Source organism: Pelophylax lessonae (assembly GCF_965119305.1).
Source record: "Pelophylax lessonae genome assembly, chromosome: 13".
Classification (NCBI taxonomy): Eukaryota; Metazoa; Chordata; class Amphibia; order Anura; family Ranidae; genus Pelophylax; species Pelophylax lessonae.
In genome coordinates this window covers 174,322,664-174,347,400 of record NC_138780.1, presented here as the reverse complement: position 1 = coordinate 174,347,400, position 24,737 = coordinate 174,322,664, and the positions used below count along the sequence as shown (strand labels likewise).

At 50.6% G+C, this 24,737-nt stretch overlaps 1 protein-coding gene across 1 annotated transcript in view; it reads right to left on the bottom strand.

The window, feature by feature from the left end:
* Positions 1-18,129, bottom strand: part of RTRAF (RNA transcription, translation and transport factor) — a 46,762-nt gene extending 28,633 nt beyond the window's left edge. The window contains exons 1-3 of the mRNA XM_082242691.1: positions 17,982-18,129; positions 10,558-10,682; positions 3,008-3,107 (exon numbers count right to left, since the gene is read on the bottom strand). Of these exons, the coding sequence (XP_082098817.1) occupies positions 3,008-3,107; positions 10,558-10,682; positions 17,982-18,042 (286 nt within the window). The 5' untranslated portion in view covers positions 18,043-18,129. The remainder of the gene's footprint in view (positions 1-3,007; positions 3,108-10,557; positions 10,683-17,981) is intronic.
* Positions 18,130-24,737: the final 6,608 nt, after the last annotated feature.

The following is a 24,737-nucleotide window of genomic DNA, read 5'->3' as shown; positions in this document are numbered from 1 at the left end:
TGCTGAGACTGATGCTCGCGCCATTAATGGAGTGGCGTCTAACGCCGCATCACATACAAACTGTAACCCCTGTATCATTTGTTCCAACAAATCTGATACCGCCTGAGGGACTTCTTCTAAGTCCCGGCGTAACCACTTGGTCCATTCAGTTACAGCCTGCGAAACCAGACCAATAGCAATTACTGGCCTGAAAGCTGATCCAATCAAGGAAAACATGGTGCGAGACATAGCTTCTATCTTGCGATCCACTGGATCTTTAAAAGACGGAGCGTCTTCTAAAGGAATAACCGTGGCTTTATTCAATCTAGCAATTGGTGAATCCACCACAGGTGGTTCTGTCCATTTCTTAATAAGGGTTTCCTCAAACGGATAACGCCTGTCAATGCGTTTGGAAATATTAAAAGTCTCTTGAACAGATACAATGAGTGCGTTTACCAACGCTTCCTCTCGGGCTATGGCAGATGCCGAAACATCCTCCTCACTGTCTGAAGAGACAGGACCCGAGACACCAATACCAGATGAAGTACCTGCAACTGCAGAAATAGGCTCAGAGTCTGAATCCGAGGTTTCAGATAATAAGGGGTTAGGCGGGGGTCGCTTTCTTGCGCCCTGTCCCTGACAAGCCACTTCCACCCGGGACACAAAAGTTTCCATAATGGCTGACAAAGATTCAATTGTCAATGGGGTGCTGGAGGATCCCGCAGACCCCTCGAGGGGATCCGGAGGAGATACATGAGTGGCAGGGTCCATGTTAATACAGGACACTTTTTGCCAGCAATAAACAAAAAAACTCTTTTTTTTTTTTTTTTTTTGTGTGTCTCCCCCTAGCGCAATAGCGCCCCTCAGAGTACCTGCTTCTCGATCCCAGAGAGAGAGAGAGGGACCCCCAAGGCTCACCAACCGATGCAGTGCAGTTTCCAACAAACTGCAGCCAGCGTCTGTCTTACACAGACTGGAAGGAGCTGTTTGCTTTTTCCCGGGCAGAAGGCGTGGCTCCGCCCCCTGTGTACGCCTTCGGGCGTTCCCAGCCCTACACGAGGAAGCTGGGCTCACAAAACATGGCCGCCCCCATAGAAGAGACATAAGACTCCAAAAACATGGCGGCCGGCGTGACCTGAGGACATACATACATTCGGTCTACGGCAAAATGGCGGCGGACCGCCGATATCGTCTTCCCAGCACATCCACCTGCACTCTGCTGAGAGGTGACATATGGATCTACAGAGATACACTGCACATAAGGTAGGATTATACCTCCTATGTTTGCTGTAATGTTACAGTCTGCTGGGTAGAGTGTTAGCTCTTGAACCAAGTCCACTTCCCACAAACACATGCTGTATTACAAGGGGGACTTGTAAGTGTCAGATATATACTGATCATATATGGAGGGGCCCATAATATATACTGCCTCATAAATGAGGAAAAAAAGGGAACGTTTTACTCACCATACCGAACCGACAGGCACCCTCTCTTCATAATACCCTCTCCACCGAGGTGGGGGTTTGTGGACGCCTCGACTCTCTGGTCCTGGCGTCCAAGCGAGCTTTTAACTCGCAAAGTCAGTCCCTTTACTGGGACTCCGTCGCGGCCGACTCAGCGCACTGGTCTGCACGCGTTTTTAGGCAGAAACCGGGGTGACCACTGGATCTCACATCCAGCCCGTCGCCCGGCCCCGCATACTTACTTGAATATGTCGCGGCCGACCAAGCGCAATGCCTGGTCTGCACGCGCTCGTAGGCCGGCTGGGGTGACCACAAGTGTCGCCCAGTCCGGCATTTTTGCTTGAAGATCTCACAGGAAAAAAACACTGGAGAAAACTACCTAAAAAATGTCTTTTTCTTAAAGAAAAAAAGTCTTGCCAGGACCAAAAGATCCCAGCAAGGAACTTAGGTCCTTACTCCTGACTAGACAGAAAAAAACTGATTCCCTGTAGCAGAGAGAGGGAGGATATACCCTCAGGGACTGCCCCCTAGGGTGGAGCCAGAACGTTTTGTCATTCTGCCTAGTCCTACTCCTGCGGAGACAACATAACCCAGCTCTTGAGAATCAAGAAGACTACGTCTGTCAATGAGCGATAGAGAAAGTCGGAGTCGGTTGTCAAAAGCATCATACTACCAAGCCGAAAATCGGCCGATCAGACGTTGGCCGAAAATTCACGGCCAACTATCAACGCGTGTGTACGAGGCTTTAGACTGGGATGACATTAAAGTTCATGTGTAAAGGCAGGCGTCCCAATACTTTTGATAATGTAGTGCATATACATCTCTGCTGCAATGTCCCAATTGGAGAAATTCAAAATAGAAGTTCAGGATTCCTGCCGAAACCAAATGGAATACGGAGCGATCAGCTCTCAGTCCTCAGGCTGCAGAGAGTCGGAGACTGTCAGTCACCGGCTCTCTGCTCTTCCCCTACCAGCGTTCACTTAAGGGCCATACACACTAAGATTTTCTGAAGACTTTTTCCTTCAGATTTACCTTTTCTATGTAGTGTAAGGGTCTGCCAGATTGCATACAAACTGAAAGTGTTTAGGTTTGACCTCATATTATATGGTTTTGGTAAGTCTAAAGGAAAAAGTCTTCAGAAAATCTTATAGTGTCTATGGCCCATTAGAGCGCTTGGCTGTGGACAGGTGAGAGCGGCTAGCTCAGGCTCTCAGGGGCTCGCTGATAGAGGCTTAGCCAGCTGCTGGGTCCAGGCATCTGGGGGGATCCTGACTGTAAAGTCAGGATCTTTCCCAAGCCAGGACTGGCAATGTGACATCAGCGGAAAGTGGACTTTATCCCGCTGTTCTCTAAAAAGGGGACACAGGAGTGCAGAACGAAACTGCACTTCTGTGATCCATAGAAGTATGGCCAAAAAAAGCTCTGGCTGTACTTCATCAACCCCGAGTTCCTGTCACTGACCAGGAAGGAGGAGGAAATCTCTCCAGTGGACACAAACCGCTCTAAGCTTCCACACTCAGTACAAAACTGAAAAACTTTATGTATAAAACAAGAAAATCACCCACCATTATCACCATACTCGAGGCGTACCGCAAGTCCCAGAAGCCAATCTATTCCTTCCTGACGTTCTTGAGGCTTGAAGGGGCACGAGACATCTTTCAAATACTGGGGAGGGAATATCAAATTATTTTAAAGGTACACATCAGTGAAGAAGAGAGGACTACATTTTATTTTATTTTTTAATTAAACACATTAACCTGCAATTGTTGAGAGTCTGACTGCTAAGTGGGAAATGATGTCTTCATTATCAACTGATCAGTCTCAGGTGTGCAATAAGAAAAAACAGCCGTCCCAGCATCCTACAAGTGAGGAGGTAATACAGTGTATTCGGGGGTTGCACCAATACCTTTTTTTTTTTTTTATTTTATTTGCCGACGAGTTTGAGTACTGATACTTTCGATTAAAGCGGTTGTAAACCCTTAGAACAAAAAAAAAAAAACCTGCAAGACAAAGGCATAATGGGCTAGTATGCATCGCATACTAGCCCATTATGTGTAACTTACCTTAGAACGAAGCCCCGACACGGACCCCCGGACATCGATGCGGGCGCTGCCATGATCCCTCGCCGTCTCTTCCGGGTTCGGCGGCTCCGGCGCGATGATTGGCCGGAGCCGCGATGACGTCACTCCCGCGCATGCGCGCAGGAGTGATTTTTTTCCGGCAAGCTCCCGGCAACTTAATTGAAGGTCCCCCCGGACCTTCAGAGTGCGAGAGCGGCTGCATGCACTGTAAATATCTCCTAAACCATGCCGGTTTAGGAGATATTATTTGTACCTACAGGTAAGCCTTATTATAGGCTTACCTGTAGGTAAAAGTGTCAAAAAGCGGGATACTACCGCTTTAACTACTCGCCAATACCAGGTACCGATACGTTTGCGGTGCAATTCGAGCCCATACAAAATAATTGGGCTCAAATTACACTGCAAAGAATGGCATGTGATTTGGACAGGAAAGTAGTGTGAATCCTGTCTAATCGCATGGGGATGCCTGAAATCCAGGGTGGATTAAAAAAAAAAAAAGTTTTAATAAAATTCTTTTGGAGTAAAAATCTATCTAAAGATAGTTTTCTATTTAGGACAAATTATTTAGTTTATTCAACATGAAATGGAGCTTAGTTATTTAGCCTGAGGCTGTATATTCTGCAATAATTTGGGTAAACTCCTTTAACCACTTAAGCCCCGGAAGATTTTACCCCCCATTCCTGACCAGGGGGTATTTTGCGATTCGGCACTGCGTGACTCGTGCGACGCTGTACCTAAACTAATTTGACGTCCTTTTTTTCCCACAAACAGAGATTTCTTTTGGTGGTATTTGATCACCTGTGCAATTTTTTTAATCATGCGCTATAAACAAAAAAAAAAAAAAAGAGCGAAAATTTTGCAAAAACAACAATATTTTTCACATTTTTTTATACGAAATTCCCCCACAAAAAAATATAAAAATATTTTAACATTTTTGGCCAATTTGTTTTCTGCTACCTATGTTTGGTTAAAAAAAAAAAAAAAAAAAAAAAAAAAAAAATCACAAGTGTATTTTGATTGGTTTGCGCAAAAGTTATTGCGTTTACTAACTAAGGGAAAGATTGTAATTTTTGTTGTTTTTTTTTTTTAACGAGTAATGGCGGCGATCTGCGATTTTTTTTGCGGGGCTACGACATTGCGGACAGATCGGACCCTTGACACTTTTGGGAGTACCAGTGACATTACTACAGTAATCAGTGCTATACATACGCACTGTTACTGTAAAAATGACACTGGCAGGGAAGGGGTTAACTTTATTGGGGAAGGAGGGGTTAAGTATGTCCCTAGGGGCGTGTTTCTAACTGTGGTTGGACATGGCTACTAGTGTAAGAACAGAGATCAACGGTCCTACATAGTAGAACCGTTTGATCTCCATTTTTACACAGGGGAGAATGACAGGCGGCTTTGTTTACATTAGCCGCCTGCCTTTCTCCCTTCACGGCGCACGATCGCAAGTGACCGGCGGACTTCTTAGGGAACGAGCCGGGGCGGGCGCGCACTTGCCCGCTATTGGCTCACAAGCCAGTGACAGGCTAGTGACGTACCCATACGTCACTTTGCCTGGCCGGGGCTGACCGCCGCAGTATATGTACTTGCGGCGGTCGGCAACCGGTTAAATGAATCCAAGCTCTACAGGCTGAGATAACATGCGCTGCATTGACGCATTCACACAATTTCACACTAACTAGCAGCAAGAATGGGTCCTTACATTTAAAGAGCACCGGTCATTTCACATCCATCATGAAAGCGCCTCTTAACAGACATCCACTCACCTGCTGCCACCACATCCCTCACCTTGTGTCACTGCCGCATCACCAGCTGTCCCATTAAAGTGAATGAGACCGTGGGTGAATCAGCTGGTCAGAGGAGGAGCCGCATTGGGACAGAGATGACTGTCGCTCTTTTAATCGAGTTGATTTAAATCAAGACTTTTTACTAGTGATTTACCGTATATACTCGAGTATAAGCCGACCCGAGTATAAGCCGAGGCCCCTACTTTTACCACAAAAAGATGGGAAAAATCATTGACTCGAGTATAAGCCTAGGGTGAGAATGCAGAGAAAGCACAAAAAAACATGCTGAAAAACTCGGCTTATACTCAAGTATATACGGTAAATCAAACTCACCCTGCTGAAATCGGACCTGAACTTTAGTGCAGACTTCTGGGAAAATCAATGAGCCAATCACACAAGCAGGAAATGATGTTTCTGGGGGGCGTTCTGTGCACAGAACACCTCCAGGCGGCCATATTGCACTTTACAGAAAATTACAGAGCTGCAGACTGAGAAGGAAAGGTATATTTAATAAAATAAAATTACAACGTGACGTGTTTCGCAATTCTACACTGCTCAAAAAATTAAAGAAACACTTTTTAATCAGAGTATAGCATCAAGTCAATTCAACTCCTGGGATATTGATCTGGTCAGTTAAGTAGCAGAGGGGGTTGTTCAATTTCAGCTGCTTTGGTGTTAATGAAATTAACAGGTTCACTAGATGGGCAACAATGAGACAACCCCCAAAACCGGAATGGTTTTACAGGTGGAGGCCAATGACATTTATTCCCTACTCATCTTCTGACTATTTTTCATTAGTTTTGCATTTGGCTAGGGTCAGTGTCACTACTGGTAGCATGAGGCAATACCTGGACCCTATAGAGGTTGCACAGGCAGTCCAACTCCTCCAGGATGGCACATCAATACGTGCCATTGCCAGAAGGATTGCTGTCTCCCCCAGCAGTGTCAAGAGCATGGAGGAGATTCCAGGAGACAGGCAGTTACTCTAGAAGAGCTGGACAGGGCAGTAGAAGGTCCTTAACCCATCAGCAGGTTTGGTATCTGCTCCTTTGTGCAAGGAGGAACAGGATGAGCACTGCCAGAGTCTTAGAAAATTACCTCCAGCAGGCCACTGGTGTGAATGTCTCTGACCAAACAATCAAACAGACTACATGAGGGTGGCCTGTGGGTCAGACTTCCTCTAGTGGGCCCTGTGCTCGCTGCCCGGCACCATGGAGCTTGATTGGCATTTGCCATTAAACACCAGAATTGGCAGGTCTGCCACTGGTGCCCTGTGCTTTTCACAGATGAGAGCCGGTTCACCCTGAGCACATGTAACAGACGTGAAAGCCATGGAGAACGTTATGCTGCCTGTAACATCGTTCAGCATGACCGGTTTGGTGATGGGTCAGTGATGGTCTGGGGAGGCATATTCATGGAAGGATGCACAGACCTCTACAGGCTAGACAATGGCACCCTTACTACCATTCGCTGGTGCAGTGGGTTCTGGGTTCCTCCTGGTGCACGACAATGCCCGGCCTCATGTGATGAGAGTATGCAGCCAGTTCCTGGAGGATGAAGAAATTGATACCATTGAATGCCCCCCCCCCCCTCTCGCCTGACCTAAATCCAATAGAACACCTCTGGGACATTAGGTTTCGGTCCATCCGAGGCCGTCAGGTTGCACCTCAGTCTGTTCAGGAGCTCAGTGATGCCCTGGTCCACATCTGGGTGGAAATACCCCAGGACACCATCCGTCATCTCATTAGACATGCATACAAGCACGTGGGGGGCCATACAAACTACTGAGGACAATTGCGAGTTGCTGCAATAAAACTTTCAGCAAAATGGACTAGCCTGCTGCATCATTTTTTCGGGGTGTCTTAATTCAGCCCTCTGTAGGTTTATAATTTCCATTTCCAACAAATGATGTGGCATCCTTTCCTCCCTAACACATTACCCAGTCCATACCAGTATAGATCCAAACACATTACCCAGTCCATACCAGTATAGATCCTAACACATTACCCAGTCCATACCAGTATAGATCCTAACACATTACCCAGTCCATACCAGTATAGATATCCAGTAGGTGATTTCTCCTCATTGAGATCTGATGTGTTTTCAAAGGGTTCCTTTTTTTGAGCAGTTTATATACTAATATTTTTTTTTTAATTTGCTATTTTATTTACCCCCACAAAAGGAGTTACCCTTTCACTCTACTCACCTCACCGTGTGCATCAATGTACTGCAAATGAACAATTTTGTGTGAATGAGCCCTACAGATGCCTTACACTGACTATGCAGACATGTCTACTGATGTCACAATAAATAGGAACATGCCCCTGAGAAATGCCACACAGCCAGGAGTGAATCTGGACAGCAAGAGGCTGCAAAGGCTCCAGAAAAGATCAGCAGCACTGAGATGAAAGGGGGGGGGGGCTAAAAAGTATTTTTATGAAAATAAATGAAAATTGGCTATTTAAAACAGGATTGTGCTTTGGCAGCCAATGTCAATCAGTTAAGGTCTCAATCACATAGTGGAACCCATGTGTACACCCGTGGAAAGGGCGCCTGTCTTTGCTCCTTATGGGGTGCACAGGTGTTCCGTACATCCATATGCAGGCAGTCCCATTCATGTCTATTGGGACACAGCAGCTGCACAGACACTGGTCCCAATTTGAAACCCGAGCGGGTCCCATGACCTGACACTGTGTTCAGGGACATGCACCCATGGCAAATTGGGATCAACCTCTCCAAGAATCACTGCCTCCCAATGGACCTGCATGTTGCATCCTGCAAACAGATGCACAGAACACCGGTGCATCCCTTGCAGGCACAGAAAGCCCCCCGCATTGGATGTATGTACAGGTACATCGGTGTGAATGAGGCCGAAAGGATCACATCTACATTAGGTAGTAAACTTTTCATACTTCCCTTATAAACCAGGAATTAGCTGCAGTGCAGAACCATGCACACAGTCTCCTTTGCTGTGAAAGCAGAACAGTTCCCATAAATACATTGAACAATGTATACTCAAGGGCACTTACAGCATCTATTCTATTTATTTAAACAAAGTGGCAAAAGCTAAAAACGCTTAAAATCTAAGTAGATTTAGCCTTTGCTACTTTTGTTTCAATAAATAGAAATGCCGCGAGTGCCCTTGAAATCTTTCAGTGGAGCATACAATGCATTTGCGACTAGAATTAGCGACCTGGCGCCTGGGGTGCCCTGTCCCTTTTGCGCCCCCACCTCCTCCCCGAGTGCATGGACTTCTACGCCGTCCAAAAATTGAGGCCCTGGCTTTTCGGCCTTCTTCTGTGAGTGAGAGAGGCTTCCAATGGGGAACTGGCGCCCTCTTGTGGTGGCAGGGAGTAATGACTTTCCACTGCCTGTTCTCAATGCATTCCCATCTCCTTCCCAAGAGGAGATGAGAGGGAAGTTTTTGCAGGCTTCATCTCCCTGTCCACTTACCTTTACTTAAAGGTAAGTGGACAGGGAGTGTGGTAATTACTATTAATTTATTTTTTAATTAAAAATAAATATTTTTTTTTGTTTTTTTCAATTATTATTAAAAAAAAAAAAATTATATATATATATATATATATATATATATATATATATATATATATATATATATATATATATATAATTTTTTTTTTTTTTTTTCCCCCTTCATCGCCATGCCACAGCTGAAGGCCCCTTTCACACGGGCTGTCTGATCAGGTCCGCCTGTCAGTTTTTCAGACAGACCTGATCGGACCCTTCACTCTCCTCTATGGAGTGGTAATCTGCCGCCATCTGATCCTGTCTGCCAAAAACAGACGGATGGTTGTTCCATTTTCTATCCATCCCGACCGTGGATTGGATCAGATGGCAGCGGATGGAAAGAGACAGACAGTCTGTTTCCATCCAATTGCGCTATAGAGGAGAGCAGGTTTCTAGTCATATTTATGTGTAAATTTAGTATCCGTTTTATTAACCACTTTACCGCTAAGTACTGTAATAGTACTGCGGCAAAGTGGCTCGTTCCCGTCCAACGACGTAGACCTACGTCGCCAGACTCCTCCCCTGTAGGAGGCGCGCTCCCGCTGGTTTCATTCACAGCGGGAGTCGGGCCAGGGGAGGAGCAGCGGCGATCGCCGCTGCTCTGCCCCGATCGTCGGGGATCTAGTGTGGAGATCAGCCCGCCTGTGTAAACAGAGCGGGCGGATCTCCTCAGTGACAGGGACTGACAGATCGGAGTGTTCAGCATAGCTGGACATCCGATCTGTCCCTGTCTCACACAGTCACCTCCCCCCCCACACGTCAGTAAGCACCAGGACTACATTAACCCCTCCCTCTCCAATAAAATTAACCCCTTCCTTGCCAGTGTCATTTTTACAGTAACAGTGCATATTTATAGCACTGATTACTGCAGTAATGTCACTGGTACCCCCAAAAGTGTCTAAAATGTCAGTCAAGGGTCCAATCTGTCCACCGCAATGTCGCAGTCCCGGAAAAAAAAAAAAAAAAAAAAAAAAATCGCAGATCGCCGCCATTACTCGTTAAAAAAAAAAAACACCAAAAATGACAGAAATCTTTCCCTTTGTTAGTAAACGCAATAACTTTTGCGCAAACCAATCAAAATACGCTTATCGCGATTTTTTTTACCAAACATATGTAGCAGAAAACAAATTGGCCAAAAATTTAAAAAAAAAAAAAATTGATTTTTACATCTTTTTGGGGGGGATTTTCATATAAAAAAATGTGAAAAATATTATTTTTTCAAAATAAACGCATTTTTTTGTTTATAGCGCAAAAAGTAAAAATCGCACAGGTGATCAAATACCACCAAAAGAAAGCTCTGTTTGTGGGAAAAAAAGGACGTAAATTTCGTTTGGGTACAGCGTCGCACGACCGCGCAATTGTCAGTTACAGTCGAATCGCAAAAAGTGGCCCAGACGTAAGACAGCAAAATGCTCTAGTGGTAAAGTGGTTAACTAAAGCTTGGTTGTTAGTTTAAAAAAAAAAAAAAAAACTGGCTCCTAACATTTTTAGCTGGCTCCTAGATTTCAGGCAAATTTGTCAAGCCCTGATTTAGACTGTTACAAGTGAGCACAAAGACCCACTTTGGTGGAAGAGAGGTACGGCAGCAGATGTACGGCACAGTCTCCTGTGGCAATTTCTTCTGGATAGAATTGTACAAGTCTGCCTCTCCCTCTGAAAACCAACCATGAGTTCCATGCATTCTGTTCCATTACACAATACATATATGTATACCTTCTCATACTGATTGGGCCATTCACTGTTGTGGATATTTCTTAGATTCCCCCGATCTTCTATTTTGTAGTGTCTAATTTTCTGATCTTCTAACCAAACAATAAAGTTTCGAAACTCTGTTTCGTCTGTGAGAGGAGATAGAATAAACAGGACACATTAGTCAGGGAGCAACGTCAGCAAAGCTTCCTTCTCACCAAAGACAAGTGTTGGCCTAAATAGTCAGAAACATAAAATGACAAACTAAAACAGAAAGAATATAAACATAAATGAATAAACATTTACACAAAAGCAAATTAAATCTATCTATATATATATACACATACACACACACATACACTATAATACCAAAAGTATTGGGACGCCTGCCTTTACACACACATGAGCTTTAATGGCATCCCAGTCTTAGTCCGTAGGGTTCAATATTGAGTTGGCCCACCCTTTGCAGCTATAACAGCTTCAACTCTTCTGGGAAGGCTGTCCACAAGGTTTAGGAGTGTCTATGGGAATATTTGACCATTCTTCCAGAAGTGCATTTGTGAGGTCAGGCACTGATGTTGGACAAGAAGTCCTGGCTCGCAGTCTCCACTCTAATTCATCCCAAAAGTGTTCTATCAGGTTGAGGTCAGGACTCTGTGCAGGCCAGTCATGTTCCTCCATCCCAAACTCGCTCATCCATATCTTTATGGACCTTGCTTTGTGCACTGGTGCGCAGTCATGTAGGAACCGGAAGGGGCCATCCAAAGTTGGGAGAATGAAATTGTCCAAAATGTGTTGGTATGCTGACGCCTTAATATTTCCCTTCACTGGAACTAAGGGGCCAAGCCCAACCCCTGAAAAACAACTTCACACCATAATCCTCCCTCCACCAAATTATTTGGACCAGTGCACAGAGCAAGGTCCACAAAGACATGGATGAGCGAGTTTGGGGTGGAGGACCTTGATTGGCCTGCACAGAGTCCTGACCTTAACCCAATAGAACACCTTTGGGATGAATTAGACTGGAGACTGCGAGCCAGGCCTTCTCATCCAACATTAGTGCCTGACGGTACAAATGCGCTTCAGGAAGAATGGTCAAACATTCCCATAGACACACTCCTAAACTTTGTGGACAGCCTTCCCAGAAGAGGTGAAGCTGTTATAGCTGCAAAGGGTGGGCCAACTCAATATTGAACCCTACAGACTAAGGGCTCTTTCATACAGGAGTCCGGACAGACTCTGTTTATCTCAGCGGGGGAATCGATCCACCGATCCCCCGCTGAGCAGGAGGATGACAGCTGTTCTCCGTGCTGTGTGCAGACACAGCTGTCAGGTCCCCATGCATCTCTATGGGGGAATCGGATGAGAACGGACGGACCGTCAGTCCGTTCTCATCCGACGGATGGAAAATAGGGTTTCCATCTGTCCAGATTTGACGGATCGGATTGGATGTCAGCAGACATGTCTCCACTGCCATCTGATGCCCCATAGAGATGCATGGGGTGACCGTTCAGATCTGCCAAAAAAACTGACAGGTGGATCTGAGCGGTCCGCCTGTGTGAAAGGGGGCTTAGACTGGGATGCCGTTAAAGTTCATGTATGTGTAAAGGCAGTAGAGTGTATAGCAGGGGTCTGCAAACTATGGCCCTCCAGTTGTTCAGGAACTACAATTCCCATCATGCTCAGTCATGGCTGTGAATGTCAGTTTTACAAAGCCTCATGGGACGTGTAGTTCTACAACAGCTGGAGGGCCGCAGTTTGAGGATCCCTGGTATAGAGTGTGGGTGTACAGTGTATATATTTTAAAGGAAATCAGCTGTGACAAAAAACTAATATGCACACAGCGCCCCCTTGTGGAAGTTTGTGGAGCAAAAATAAAAAACAATGTTACAGTGACGAACTATAGTCTGTATAGAATGGGGCACTCTGTATGAATTCTTAAAGTGGTTCTAAAGGCTTAAAAGGTTTTTTACCCATTTTCTGAATTAAGGTAAAAACACTGCCATGGTCAGCTCCCCCAGCCCCCCTATATATTCACCCGTGACCAATATTGATCCAGTGCTGTGCCTGAGAGCCTCACAGGACATGGAGGCAGCACTGAGAGCTGCTGCTGTCAAAGTGAGGAGTGAGCCGGGGTGAGCCGCACTGTGTGTGTGTCATTAGACACACACAGCCCAGCTCAGGATCGGCACTCAGAAAAGAGAAGATGCCAGGAGCAGCGGCGGGGGACCCCAGAAGAGGAGGTTTGGGCCCACTCCGTGCAAAACAATTGGCCAACAAACTGGCGTCACTCCGCAGAGCAGCAATGTTTGTTATTTAACCGCTTTACAACCACCCGGCAGGCAGCTGCTCCTGGGCAAACCGATGTAGCTATATAACACCATGAAGGGGAGGAGAGGGGGGGGGGATGATGATCTGTGACACCATGAAGGGGGGGGGGGATGATGATCTGTGACACCATGAAGGGGGGGGGGGGGGGTGATGATCTGTGACACCATGAAGGGGGGGGGGGGTGGGTGATGATCTGTGACATAATGAAGGGGAGGGGGGGGGGGTGATGATCTGTGACACCATGAAGGGGAGGGAGGGGGGTGATGATCTGTGACATAATAAAGGGGAGGGAGGGGGGTGATGATCTGTGACATAATAAAGGGGAGGGGGGGTGATGATCTGTGACACCATGAAGGGGAGGGGGGGGGATCTGTGACACCATGAAGGGGAGGGGGGGGGGATCTGTGACACCATGAAGGGGAGGGGGGGGATCTGTGACACCATGAAGGGGAGGGGGGGGGATCTGTGACACCATGAAGGGGAGGGGGGGGGATCTGTGACACCATGAAGGGGAGGGGGGGATCTGTGACACCATGAAGGGGAGGGGGGGGATCTGTGACACCATGAAGGGGAGGGGGGGGATCTGTGACACCATGAAGGGGAGGGGGGGGATCTGTGACACCATGAAGGGGAGGGGGGGGATCTGTGACACCATGAAGGGGAGGGGGGGGGATCTGTGACACCATGAAGGGGAGGGGGGGGATCTGTGACACCATGAAGGGGAGGGGGGGGGATCTGTGACACCATGAAGGGGAGGGGGGGGGATCTGTGACACCATGAAGGGGAGGGGGGGGGATCTGTGACACCATGAAGGGGAGGGGGGGGATCTGTGACACCATGAAGGGGAGGGGGGGGATCTGTGACACCATGAAGGGGAGGGGGGGGATCTGTGACACCATGAAGGGGAGGGGGGGGATCTGTGACACCATGAAGGGGAGGGGGGGGATCTGTGACACCATGAAGGGGAGGGGGGGATCTGTGACACCATGAAGGGGAGGGGGGGATCTGTGACACCATGAAGGGGAGGGGGAGTCTGTGACACCATGAAGGGGAGGGGGGGGATCTGTGACACCATGAAGGGGAGGGGGGGGGGGATCTGTGACACCATGAAGGGGAGGGGGGGGGGGGATCTGTGACACCATGAAGGGGAGGGGGGGGGGGATCTGTGACACCATGAAGGGGAGGGGGGGGGGATCTGTGACACCATGAAGGGGAGGGGGGGGATCTGTGACACCATGAAGGGGAGGGGGGGGGATCTGTGACACCATGAAGGGGAGGGGGGGATCTGTGACACCATGAAGGGGAGGGGGGGGATCTGTGACACCATGAAGGGGAGGGGGGGGATCTGTGACACCATGAAGGGGAGGGGGGGGATCTGTGACACCATGAAGGGGAGGGGGGGGATCTGTGACACCATGAAGGGGAGGGGGGGATCTGTGACACCATGAAGGGGAGGGGGGGATCTGTGACACCATGAAGGGGAGGGGGGGATCTGTGACACCATGAAGGGGAGGGGGAGGGGGGGTCTGTGACACCATGAAGGGGAGGGGGAGGGGGGGTCTGTGACACCATGAAGGGGAGGGGGGGGTCTGTGACACCATGAAGGGGAGGGGGGGGTCTGTGACACCATGAAGGGGAGGGGGGGTCTGTGACACCATGAAGGGGAGGGGGGGTCTGTGACACCATGAAGGGGAGGGGGGGGTCTGTGACACCATGAAGGGGAGGGGGGGGTCTGTGACACCATGAAGGGGAGGGGGGGTCTGTGACACCATGAAGGGGAGGGGGGGGTCTGTGACACCATGAAGGGGAGGGGGGGGGGTCTGTGACACCATGAAGGGGAGGGGGGGGGTCTGTGACACCATGAAGGGGAGGGGGGGGGTCTGTGACACCATGAAGGGGAGGGGGGGGGGTCTGTGACACCATGAAGGGGAGGGGGGGGGTCTGTGACACCATGAAGGGGAGGGGGGGGGTCTGTGACACCATGAAGGGGAGGGGGGGGGGGTCTGTGACACCATGAAGGGGAGGGGGGGGATCTGTGACACCATGAAGGGGAGGGGGGGGATCTGTGACACCATGAAGGGGAGGGGGGGGATCTGTGACACCATGAAGGGGAGGGGGGGGATCTGTGACACCATGAAGGGGAGGGGGGGGATCTGTGACACCATGAAGGGGAGGGGGGGGGGATCTGTGACACCATGAAGGGGAGGGGGGGGGGATCTGTGACACCATGAAGGGGAGGGGGGGGGGATCTGTGACACCATGAAGGGGAGGGGGGGGGTGATGATCTGTGACATAATAAAGGGGCGGGGTGATGATCTGTGACATAATAAAGGGGAGGGGGGGTGATGATCTGTGACACCATGAAGGGGAGGGGGGGATCTGTGACACCATGAAAGGGAGGGGGGGGATCTGTGACACCATGAAGGGGAGGGGGGGGGTGATGATCTGTGACACCATGAAGGGGAGGGGGGGGTGATGATCTGGGACACCATGAAGGGGAGGGGGGGGTGATGATCTGGGACACCATGAAGGGGAGGGGGGGGGGTGATGATCTGGGACACCATGAAGGGGAGGGGGGGGGGGGTGATGATCTGGGACACCATGAAGGGGAGGGGGGGGGGTGATGATCTGGGACACCATGAAGGGGAGGGGGGGGGTGATGATCTGGGACACCATGAAGGGGAGGGGGGGTGATGATCTGGGACACCATGAAGGGGAGGGGGGGGGGTGATGATCTGGGACACCATGAAGGGGAGGGGGGGGGTGATGATCTGGGACACCATGAAGGGGAGGGGGGGGGTGATGATCTGGGACACCATGAAGGGGAGGGGGGGGGTGATGATCTGGGACACCATGAAGGGGAGGGGGGGGTGATGATCTGGGACACCATGAAGGGGAGGGGGGGGGTGATGATCTGGGACACCATGAAGGGGAGGGGGGGGGTGATCTGGGACACCATGAAGGGGAGGGGGAGGTGATCTGGGACACCATGAAGGGGAGGGGGGGGGGATCTGTGACACCATGAAGGGGAGGGGGGGGGATCTGTGACACCATGAAGGGGAGGGGGGGGGATCTGTGACACCATGAAGGGGAGGGGGGGGGATCTGTGACACCATGAAGGGGAGGGGGGGGGATCTGTGACACCATGAAGGGGAGGGGGGGGGGGGGATCTGTGACACCATGAAGGGGAGGGGGGGGGATCTGTGACACCATGAAGGGGAGGGGGGGGGGATCTGTGACACCATGAAGGGGAGGGGGGGGGGATCTGTGACACCATGAAGGGGAGGGGGGGGGGATCTGTGACACCATGAAGGGGAGGGGGGGGGATCTGTGACACCATGAAGGGGAGGGGGAGGGGGGGTCTGTGACACCATGAAGGGGAGGGGGAGGGGGGGTCTGTGACACCATGAAGGGGAGGGGGAGGGGGGGTCTGTGACACCATGAAGGGGAGGGGGGGGTCTGTGACACCATGAAGGGGAGGGGGGGGGTCTGTGACACCATGAAGGGGAGGGGGGGGGGTCTGTGACACCATGAAGGGGAGGGGGGGGGGGTCTGTGACACCATGAAGGGGAGGGGGGGGGGTCTGTGACACCATGAAGGGGAGGGGGGGGGGTCTGTGACACCATGAAGGGGAGGGGGGGGGGTCTGTGACACCATGAAGGGGAGGGGGGGGGTCTGTGACACCATGAAGGGGAGGGGGGGGGTCTGTGACACCATGAAGGGGAGGGGGGGGGTCTGTGACACCATGAAGGGGAGGGGGGGGGGTCTGTGACACCATGAAGGGGAGGGGGGGGGGGTCTGTGACACCATGAAGGGGAGGGGGGGGGGTCTGTGACACCATGAAGGGGAGGGGGGGGGGGGGTCTGTGACACCATGAAGGGGAGGGGGGGGTCTGTGACACCATGAAGGGGAGGGGGGGGATCTGTGACACCATGAAGGGGAGGGGGGGGATCTGTGACACCATGAAGGGGAGGGGGGGGGGATCTGTGACACCATGAAGGGGAGGGGGGGGATCTGTGACACCATGAAGGGGAGGGGGGGATCTGTGACACCATGAAGGGGAGGGGGGGGGTGATGATCTGTGACATAATAAAGGGGCGGGGTGATGATCTGTGACATAATAAAGGGGAGGGGGGGTGATGATCTGTGACACCATGAAGGGGAGGGGGGGGATCTGTGACACCATGAAAGGGAGGGGGGGGATCTGTGACACCATGAAGGGGAGGGGGAGGGGGGGTCTGTGACACCATGAAGGGGAGGGGGGGTCTGTGACACCATGAAGGGGAGGGGGGGGGTCTGTGACACCATGAAGGGGAGGGGGGGTCTGTGACACCATGAAGGGGAGGGGGGGGGATCTGTGACACCATGAAGGGGAGAAGGGGGGATCTGTGACACCATGAAGGGGAGGGGGGGGGATCTGTGACACCATGAAGGGGAGGGGGGGGGATCTGTGACACCATGAAGGGGAGGGGGGGGGATCTGTGACACCATGAAGGGGAGGGGGGGGGATCTGTGACACCATGAAGGGGAGGGGGGGGGATCTGTGACACCATGAAGGGGAGGGGGGGGGATCTGTGACACCATGAAGGGGAGGGGGGGGATCTGTGACACCATGAAGGGGAGGGGGGGATCTGTGACACCATGAAGGGGAGGGGGGGGGGTGATGATCTGTGACACCATGAAGGGGAGGGGGTGATGATCTGTGACATAATGAAGGGGAGGGGGGGGGGGTGATCTGTGACACTATGAAGGGGGGGTGGGTCTGGTTTTTATGAGAGGTAAATACTCCTGGCAGGATCGCCCTCATGCTGGGACAGTGGGGGATGGTTTAGTATAATTGGGGGGGGGGGGGGGCAGGATGGGGTGAAGCTGTGTATGGTAACCAATCAGCTCCCAGGATTAGTGTGGTCTTCCTTGGAGAAGCTGTAGTTGGAATGTGATTGGCTCCCATGCACAGCTGCACATCCCCCCCCCCCCCCCCCCCCTGTGTGACACAATGGAGGGGCAGTCAGGCTCTCCTGGCCTCCATACTCCCCAATCACTGTGTGGCCCCCTGACCCACCATGTGGCCGCGCTGAGGATTCTGGGTAACCCTGCCAGCCTCCCTCACACCTCACCTTTACAGTTGAAGCCGGAGGGGTTGTGGTAATCCAGAGCCTGCAGCTTCCTGCGGAACATGGTGCCCGGCTACCTGCGGCTGGAAGACAGCTCTCCACACGCCGTCAGTGCGCAACCGCCCCGCCTGGCCAATCATAGAGCGCGGGCATAGAGAAACCTCCGTTTAACCAATAGGAAACCGTGTCAATGCAGGCGCCTCGGCCATTCAGGAGCGTGCGAGGTTCAGCCAATTGTGTCCCGCATGACTGGCTGACCAATGAGGAAAGGCAGAGGCAGCAAAGCCTCGATGCCCCTTTGTTCCTCGTCGCGCTGGTTGGATATGGAGATGTTGGGAGGTGATTGGACATGGAAAAAGAAAGATGCCCACTTACGAAGCTGCTTTGGTTTTTGAGTGCCCCGCCCCCTTTTCCCATTTACCACGTTGCTGCTGCCATGTTGAGACGCTTGTCAGCCATTTTTAGTGTGGGTTCTCAGCGCTGCACTGCTGGCTCCGTGAGCCCACAATAAAAATGGCTGACAACACCGTTTTGCTCCCATTGTTACCACGTTGCTGTTGTCATGCCAAGATGTTTGCCATCTTTAGTTTGGGCAAATTCTGCCATTTGTTAATTTAGCAGAAGAATATTAATAGTACTTCCCTCAGCATGAATTATTTTATATAAAATTAATTGCTGTTTTTAAAATAAATCATTCCCACATTTGAAAGGATAGTCATTTCAATCCTTCTAGGGCTACTATTCAGGGGCGTAACTACAGGGGTCGCCTTTGCGACCAGGCTCCATGCTCCAGGGGGCCGTAAAGCCCCCTTCAACACCTGGACAGGAGAAACCAATGCCCTCCATGTTCCTCCTGCAGCCAATGAATTGGTCCGGTTGTTGACCACAAGATTACTATGCTTGTGTAGCACTACTCCCTTGGGAGCTGCTGGTTACATGTTCCCCTGGGTTACCATTAGCAACAACATGACGGTTCAACTTTTCCCAAGTGTTTTAGCTCTGTCAGGAAACAGTCCGGTAGCATTGGTTTTTGTGTTTTTATTTAGAACTTGGATGGGAGAAGGGAATGAGTGGGATACTCCAACTTTACACTATGCATAATTGGCTGGGACGACTTGAAAATGCTGAGCAACACTGAGTAACTCTAGTCACGGCTAGGCCGCTGTTTCACTTGGCTGTGAAGTAGAATAATTGAGTTTCCTGAGGTAAACTGTACTATACTGCTGAACAACTTCAGGGCCCTTCCTGGCACCCCCTTTGTTCCTAATCTTCGGGGTTCACTACACGGCACCCCCTTTCCTGATACACTCCTGGTGTGAGCTAGCTCCTTGATCCCCTGACCTTTCTGGAGTGGTCTCCTCTCCTAGGCAGGCCCTTAGGCCAGACATCTCAAGTCTCCCGCAAGTCGCGGGAGACTCCCGCTTTCCACCCTGAGCTCACGGACACCCGCGAGCTCAGGGCAATATCCCGGTCACAGTCAGGAGATGATGCAGAGTGTCAGCGCCTGTGCAGTGAGAGTAAGAACGGCCGGCGGAGCCGCTGTAGATCCGGCTCACAGGCGGAGTGATATGATCACATGCACTCCGCCTGTGGGAGAAGCGGCAGAGAGGAAGCAGCCGCTTTGCTCTCAACTTCAGAGGCATTTTGGTGTGCGCTGGATCATCGGCCACAACATTGACCAACTCTGACCTAACCTAAGCCCAGAGGCCAGCACAGACTAGAGAGCAGGACCAGTTCCAGCACCAGTACCAGCACCAGTTACCAGGCCAGCACCAGGGACCAGGCCAGTACCAGCACCAGTTACCAGGCCAGTACCAGCACCAGTGTCAAAGCCAGTACCAGCACCAGTGACCAGGCCAGCACCAGTGACCAGGCCAGCACCAGTGACCAGGCCAGTACCAGCACCAGTGACCAGGCCAGTACCAGCACCAGTGACCAGGCCAGTACCAGCACCAGTGACCAGGCCAGCACCAGTTACCAGGCCAGTACCAGCACCAGTGACCAGGCCAGTACCAGCACCAGTGACAAGGCCAGTACCAGCACCAGTGACCAGGCCAGCACCAGGGACCAGGCCAGTACCAGCACCAGGGACCAGGCCAGCACCAGTTACCAGGCCAGCACCAGTGACCAGGCCAGTACCAGCACCAGTTACCAGGCCAGTACCAGTTACCAGGCCAGTACCAGCACCAGTTACCAGGCCAGTACCAGCACCAGTGACCAGGCCAGTACCAGCACCAGTGACCAGGCCAGTACCAGCACCAGTGACCAGGCCAGCACCAGTTACCAGGCCAGTACCAGCACCAGTACCAGCATCAGTGACCAGGTATACTGATTACATTTAATTTAATTTCATTATTCTCTGGTTGTGTTAAATTGGAAAAGGGGGGGGGGTGCGGTGGCGTCGGCGTGCGTGGGGGGCGCGGCGGCAGCGGTGTGCGTGGGGGGGGGCACCTCCCTGAAATGAGTTTTTGCAGGTTGGGATGTCTGCCTTAGGCAGATCTCCTGGTGCTCACGATACTGTTTTTCCCAAGATGATTCTGCCAGCAGCTCCACTGGTCAGCACTCTGGATCCTCTGCCGCTCAGCTCCACACCCGGTTTAATAGGCCGACCGCCTGAACCACCTTCCTCACACCTGCAGGAGGAGAGACCAGCCGTCTGCCTCTTCCTGGGACTCTGTTTCCCGCCAAAGACGCCCTGTCATATGCTCCCCTCCATATTAATGGTCAATCCCAGGATGCATTGCAGGAATGTCCTTCCACTGGGCCTGTCATAAAACCTGATGTGTCACTGGCTTTGTTTCCTCCACTGTCCAACAAGCTCCCTCATTGGATATAGTGGGGACACTCCCTCAGACCCAGGGAATCTCACCCTGGACAGATGTGACAGGCAAACTAACAGATCAGGTTCCCCTGATAAGCAGCAGGAGCAAAAGATGCTTTTTCCTAGCACCTACCTAGTAGAGTTTTACACTTGTAATTGCTTTTATCTTGTATGAGCCGGTTCACACTAGTACGACTTGTCAGCCTGACAAGTCACAGGCCATCGCGGTCCATTGTGTAGTACAGGAACGGTTCTAATAGGAGCGACACAAGTTGCTCCGACTTAGAAAAAGGGTCCTGTACTAAGTCGCGCCGAAGTCGCGGTGCACGCGACTTCACAGGTCGCCCCCGAAGGTGTGCCGCTGCAGTGTGAACCGGTGTCATGTCGGATTGTGCCCCCCGTCGGATAGTGCCTCCGACAGACTGACGTCACAGCAGCTGACTGCTCACATCAGCTGTGCTGGCGGTGACGACAGTGACATGCGCAGTCCGCAGATGTGTTCTCGATCAGTAAATATTCCCACCATTCCTCACATAAGCATAGGCTGCACTGTAATCCGATCCGTCCCCATAGTGCAGAGAGCGAGGCAGAATCTGACAATAGATTCTCTCTATCTACCGTCGGATAGTGCCTCCGACGGATTGCGCAAGCGCAATAATTCTCCGCTCTCTACCGTCGGATAGTGCCTCCGACGGACTGCGCATGCGCAATAACGACGTAAACCCCAGCTGAGCGGAGCAGTCAGCTGGAGTGACGTCATTTACCGCGCATGCGCAGTCCGTCGGAGGCACTATCCGACGAGGGGCACTATCCGACAAGACACCGCACTAAGTGCATTTGTTTTGATATGTTTTAATAAATAAATAAATAATCTTTTCTCATTTTTATCATATATGCCATTGAGAGTCTGATATTGGATAAGGACAAGGAATAGCGCTATCGACTACCATATAAAAGGATATTGACATTTAGTTTACATGACGTGAGCCCAGGAGAGAGGAAGATCTCATCTATTGTCCGTGGTTCTTTTATAGCACTAGATGCCTTTTTTTTTTACATTCTGTCTGTGAGTAGGGAGGGATACGAGAGGGGAGCACTGAGTGTTTCACCTACTTTGATATCTCAAGCCCTGGCACTTTGAAGCACAGAAGGACTTTATATATTTTCACATTTATAACCTTAAACACTGTCACTTTTAAAGATATAAGGACTTTTTGCACTGAGCACTTTATTTGCTTAATTGATTTTTTTGCTGGGTTTTGTATGCATAGCACTTTAGAATTGTTTAACACAGATCATACAGTTTAGCAGCGCTGATAACTAACTCATTTATCTTTAGTGAGGATTTCACCTTTGTAATCAGCAGCAGCAACCTTAATTACATTTAGTTGTTTAATTTAGATTGAAATATTACTCTCAAGCGCGGGTACACATACATCTTGCAGCCAATGAATGCCCACTTTTCCTCCTCTCCCTTCCACAGGAATACAGCGGCTGAAGGAGGAACATGGAAGGAATCTGTTCCTCTATATGCCACCCCTCCTGTCCAGCTTTCTTCTGCTGCCCGTAGGCCCCCTCTGCTTTCTCCTACCCCCCCCCCCCTCCTTCCCGTGATCTTCCCAGGCCACGACAACTTCTGTGCTCTCTCCCAGCTCCTCTTCTCCAGTTCCTGTGCTTTCTCCTGGCCCCCTTTCCCCTCTTCCCCAGCAACGGGAACTTCTGTGCTCTCTCTCTCTCTCGCACCCCTTCCAACTTCCTTCCACTGCCCGTGAGTCCCTCTGCTCTCCCTTTCCCCCCCTGTGATCTTCTTCGGCAGTGGCGACTTCTGTGCTCTCTCCTACCCCCTCTCCTCTTTTCTCCAACTTCGTGCTTTCTCCTTGTCCCCCCTCTTCCCTGGCAGTGGCAACGGCAACTTCTGTGCTCTCCCCCCCCCCCTCTCCTCTCTTCTCCATCCTCGTGCTTTCTCCTGGCCCCCCTCTTTCCTGGCAATGGCAACTTCTGTGCTCTTTCCTGGCCCCCCTCTCCTCTCTTCTTCAGTCCCTGTGCTTTCTCCTGGCCCCCCCTTTCCCAACAAATACTGTGCTCTCTCCCAGCCCCTCTCCTCTCTTCTTCATTCCCTGTGCTTTCTCCTGCCCCCGCCCCCCCTCTTCCCTAGCAACGGCAACTTCTGTGCTTTCTCCCGTCCCCTCTCCTCTCTTCTCCTGTCCTCGTGCTTTCTCCTGCCCCCCACTTCCTGGGCAACTTCTGTTCTCTCTCTCGCCCCCCTTTCAGCTTCCTTCCACTGCATGTGGGCCTCTCTGCTCTCTCCTATCCCCCTGTGATCTTCCCTGGCAACTTCTGTGCTCTCTCCCAGCCCCTCTCTTCTCCAGTCCCCGTGCTTTCTCCTAACCCCCCTCTTCCCCGGCAATGGCAACTTCTGTGCTCTCTCTTGAACCTCTTCCAGCTTCCTTCTGCTGGCTGTGAGCCCCTTATCTCCCCCCCCCCCCCCGAGCTTCCCTTGCAATGGTAACTTCTGTGCTCTATCCAGGATCCCCTCCCCTATTCTCTGCCATGTTTCCTCCTCCCCTCTCCCGCCGGCTGCTGCGGGGGATGTGTCAGGATGGAGAGCGGGGAAGGGGATGGCCTTGTCCTTGTCTGAAATGACAGAGTTGGTGATCTGTACCGATCACTGTCCATTCATAATTGAAGTGTAGTAAACTGTGTTTAGTATGCTTCAGTTTGTGAATGAACAGGAAGCTCTGTACAGAGCTATTCCTGCCTATTCATTCTGTGCAGCTGAGGCTGCGGAGAAGAAGATTGAGGGCTGTGTTCTCAATCTCCTTTCTCTTTCTCAAAGGTGATACATCAGAGGTCTGTTCAATCCCCTGATATTTCACCAAGGCCCCCCACGAGGCTCCTTAAAAAATGGTAAAAAATAATAAAAAAAAAAAGGTAATAAATAAATAAATAAAAAAAAACTACTGACACCAGTGGCGGAACTACCAGGGTTGCAAAGGTCTCACTTAGAACTGGGCCCTGGTGTTCCACCACTGGGCTCGGAGGAAAGGGCCCCTGGTTTCTTGCACTGGGCCCTGAAGGTTCTATTAACGCCTCTACTACTATTTATAATGTTGTTTACATTGGTTTCCAAACTGTACATGATTTTATAGCTGCTAACGTTACTCAATAAAACTTGCAGAACACTTTTCCATGAATAAAAAAAAATGGCAACGCACCTGAAGTTCCACTTTTGATTTTGGGTGCGGAAAAACTTCCAAAACAGAAGGACTACCGTGCAGAAAGAGGTCAACCGTTGTCTAATTGGGTACATACTTCTACATGTTGATATAAAACAATAATATTGATGTCTCCATAGAAACTGTTCAATATGCGTTGCCCCCTTTGGAAAACCAAAATGTAGGTGTTTGCAACTCAATTCAGTCATAATTAGTATATGAGCAATGTACATCAGATAATTAATTAAAATGATGATAGATATATATTTTTTATATCTAGAAACAAAAGTTATCTTATCTCTCCTCGTATAATGATGAAAGTTGTCCCTTTTACAATGACAATAGTTAGCTGTGTTCAGAGCTGATTATATGACTCCACACTCTGTGCTATAACTGCATATAAAATGGCCAACTAGCTGCATCCAGTTTGTGTGTGCCCATAAATGCTGACCCTGGACGCATACTGTCGGCATCCAGAGTCGTTTAGTGGCTCTAATCACATGCAACATGCAAACAGCAGTGGTGACAGCCTGTAGGTAGGTTGCCTATATGGGGAATGTTTTCTTTTAGCAAGTGAGACAGGCTGCCCAAGATGGGAGGGGGTTAAACCTGTTTCTGCAGTTTCCCGGTCTTTTCTGAGCTCTGCCCTCTCCTTTGTGCTGTAAATAAAAGGGAGAAGGGCTCTGCACACAGAAAGTTGCTGCATGGGAAGAAGAAAGAGAT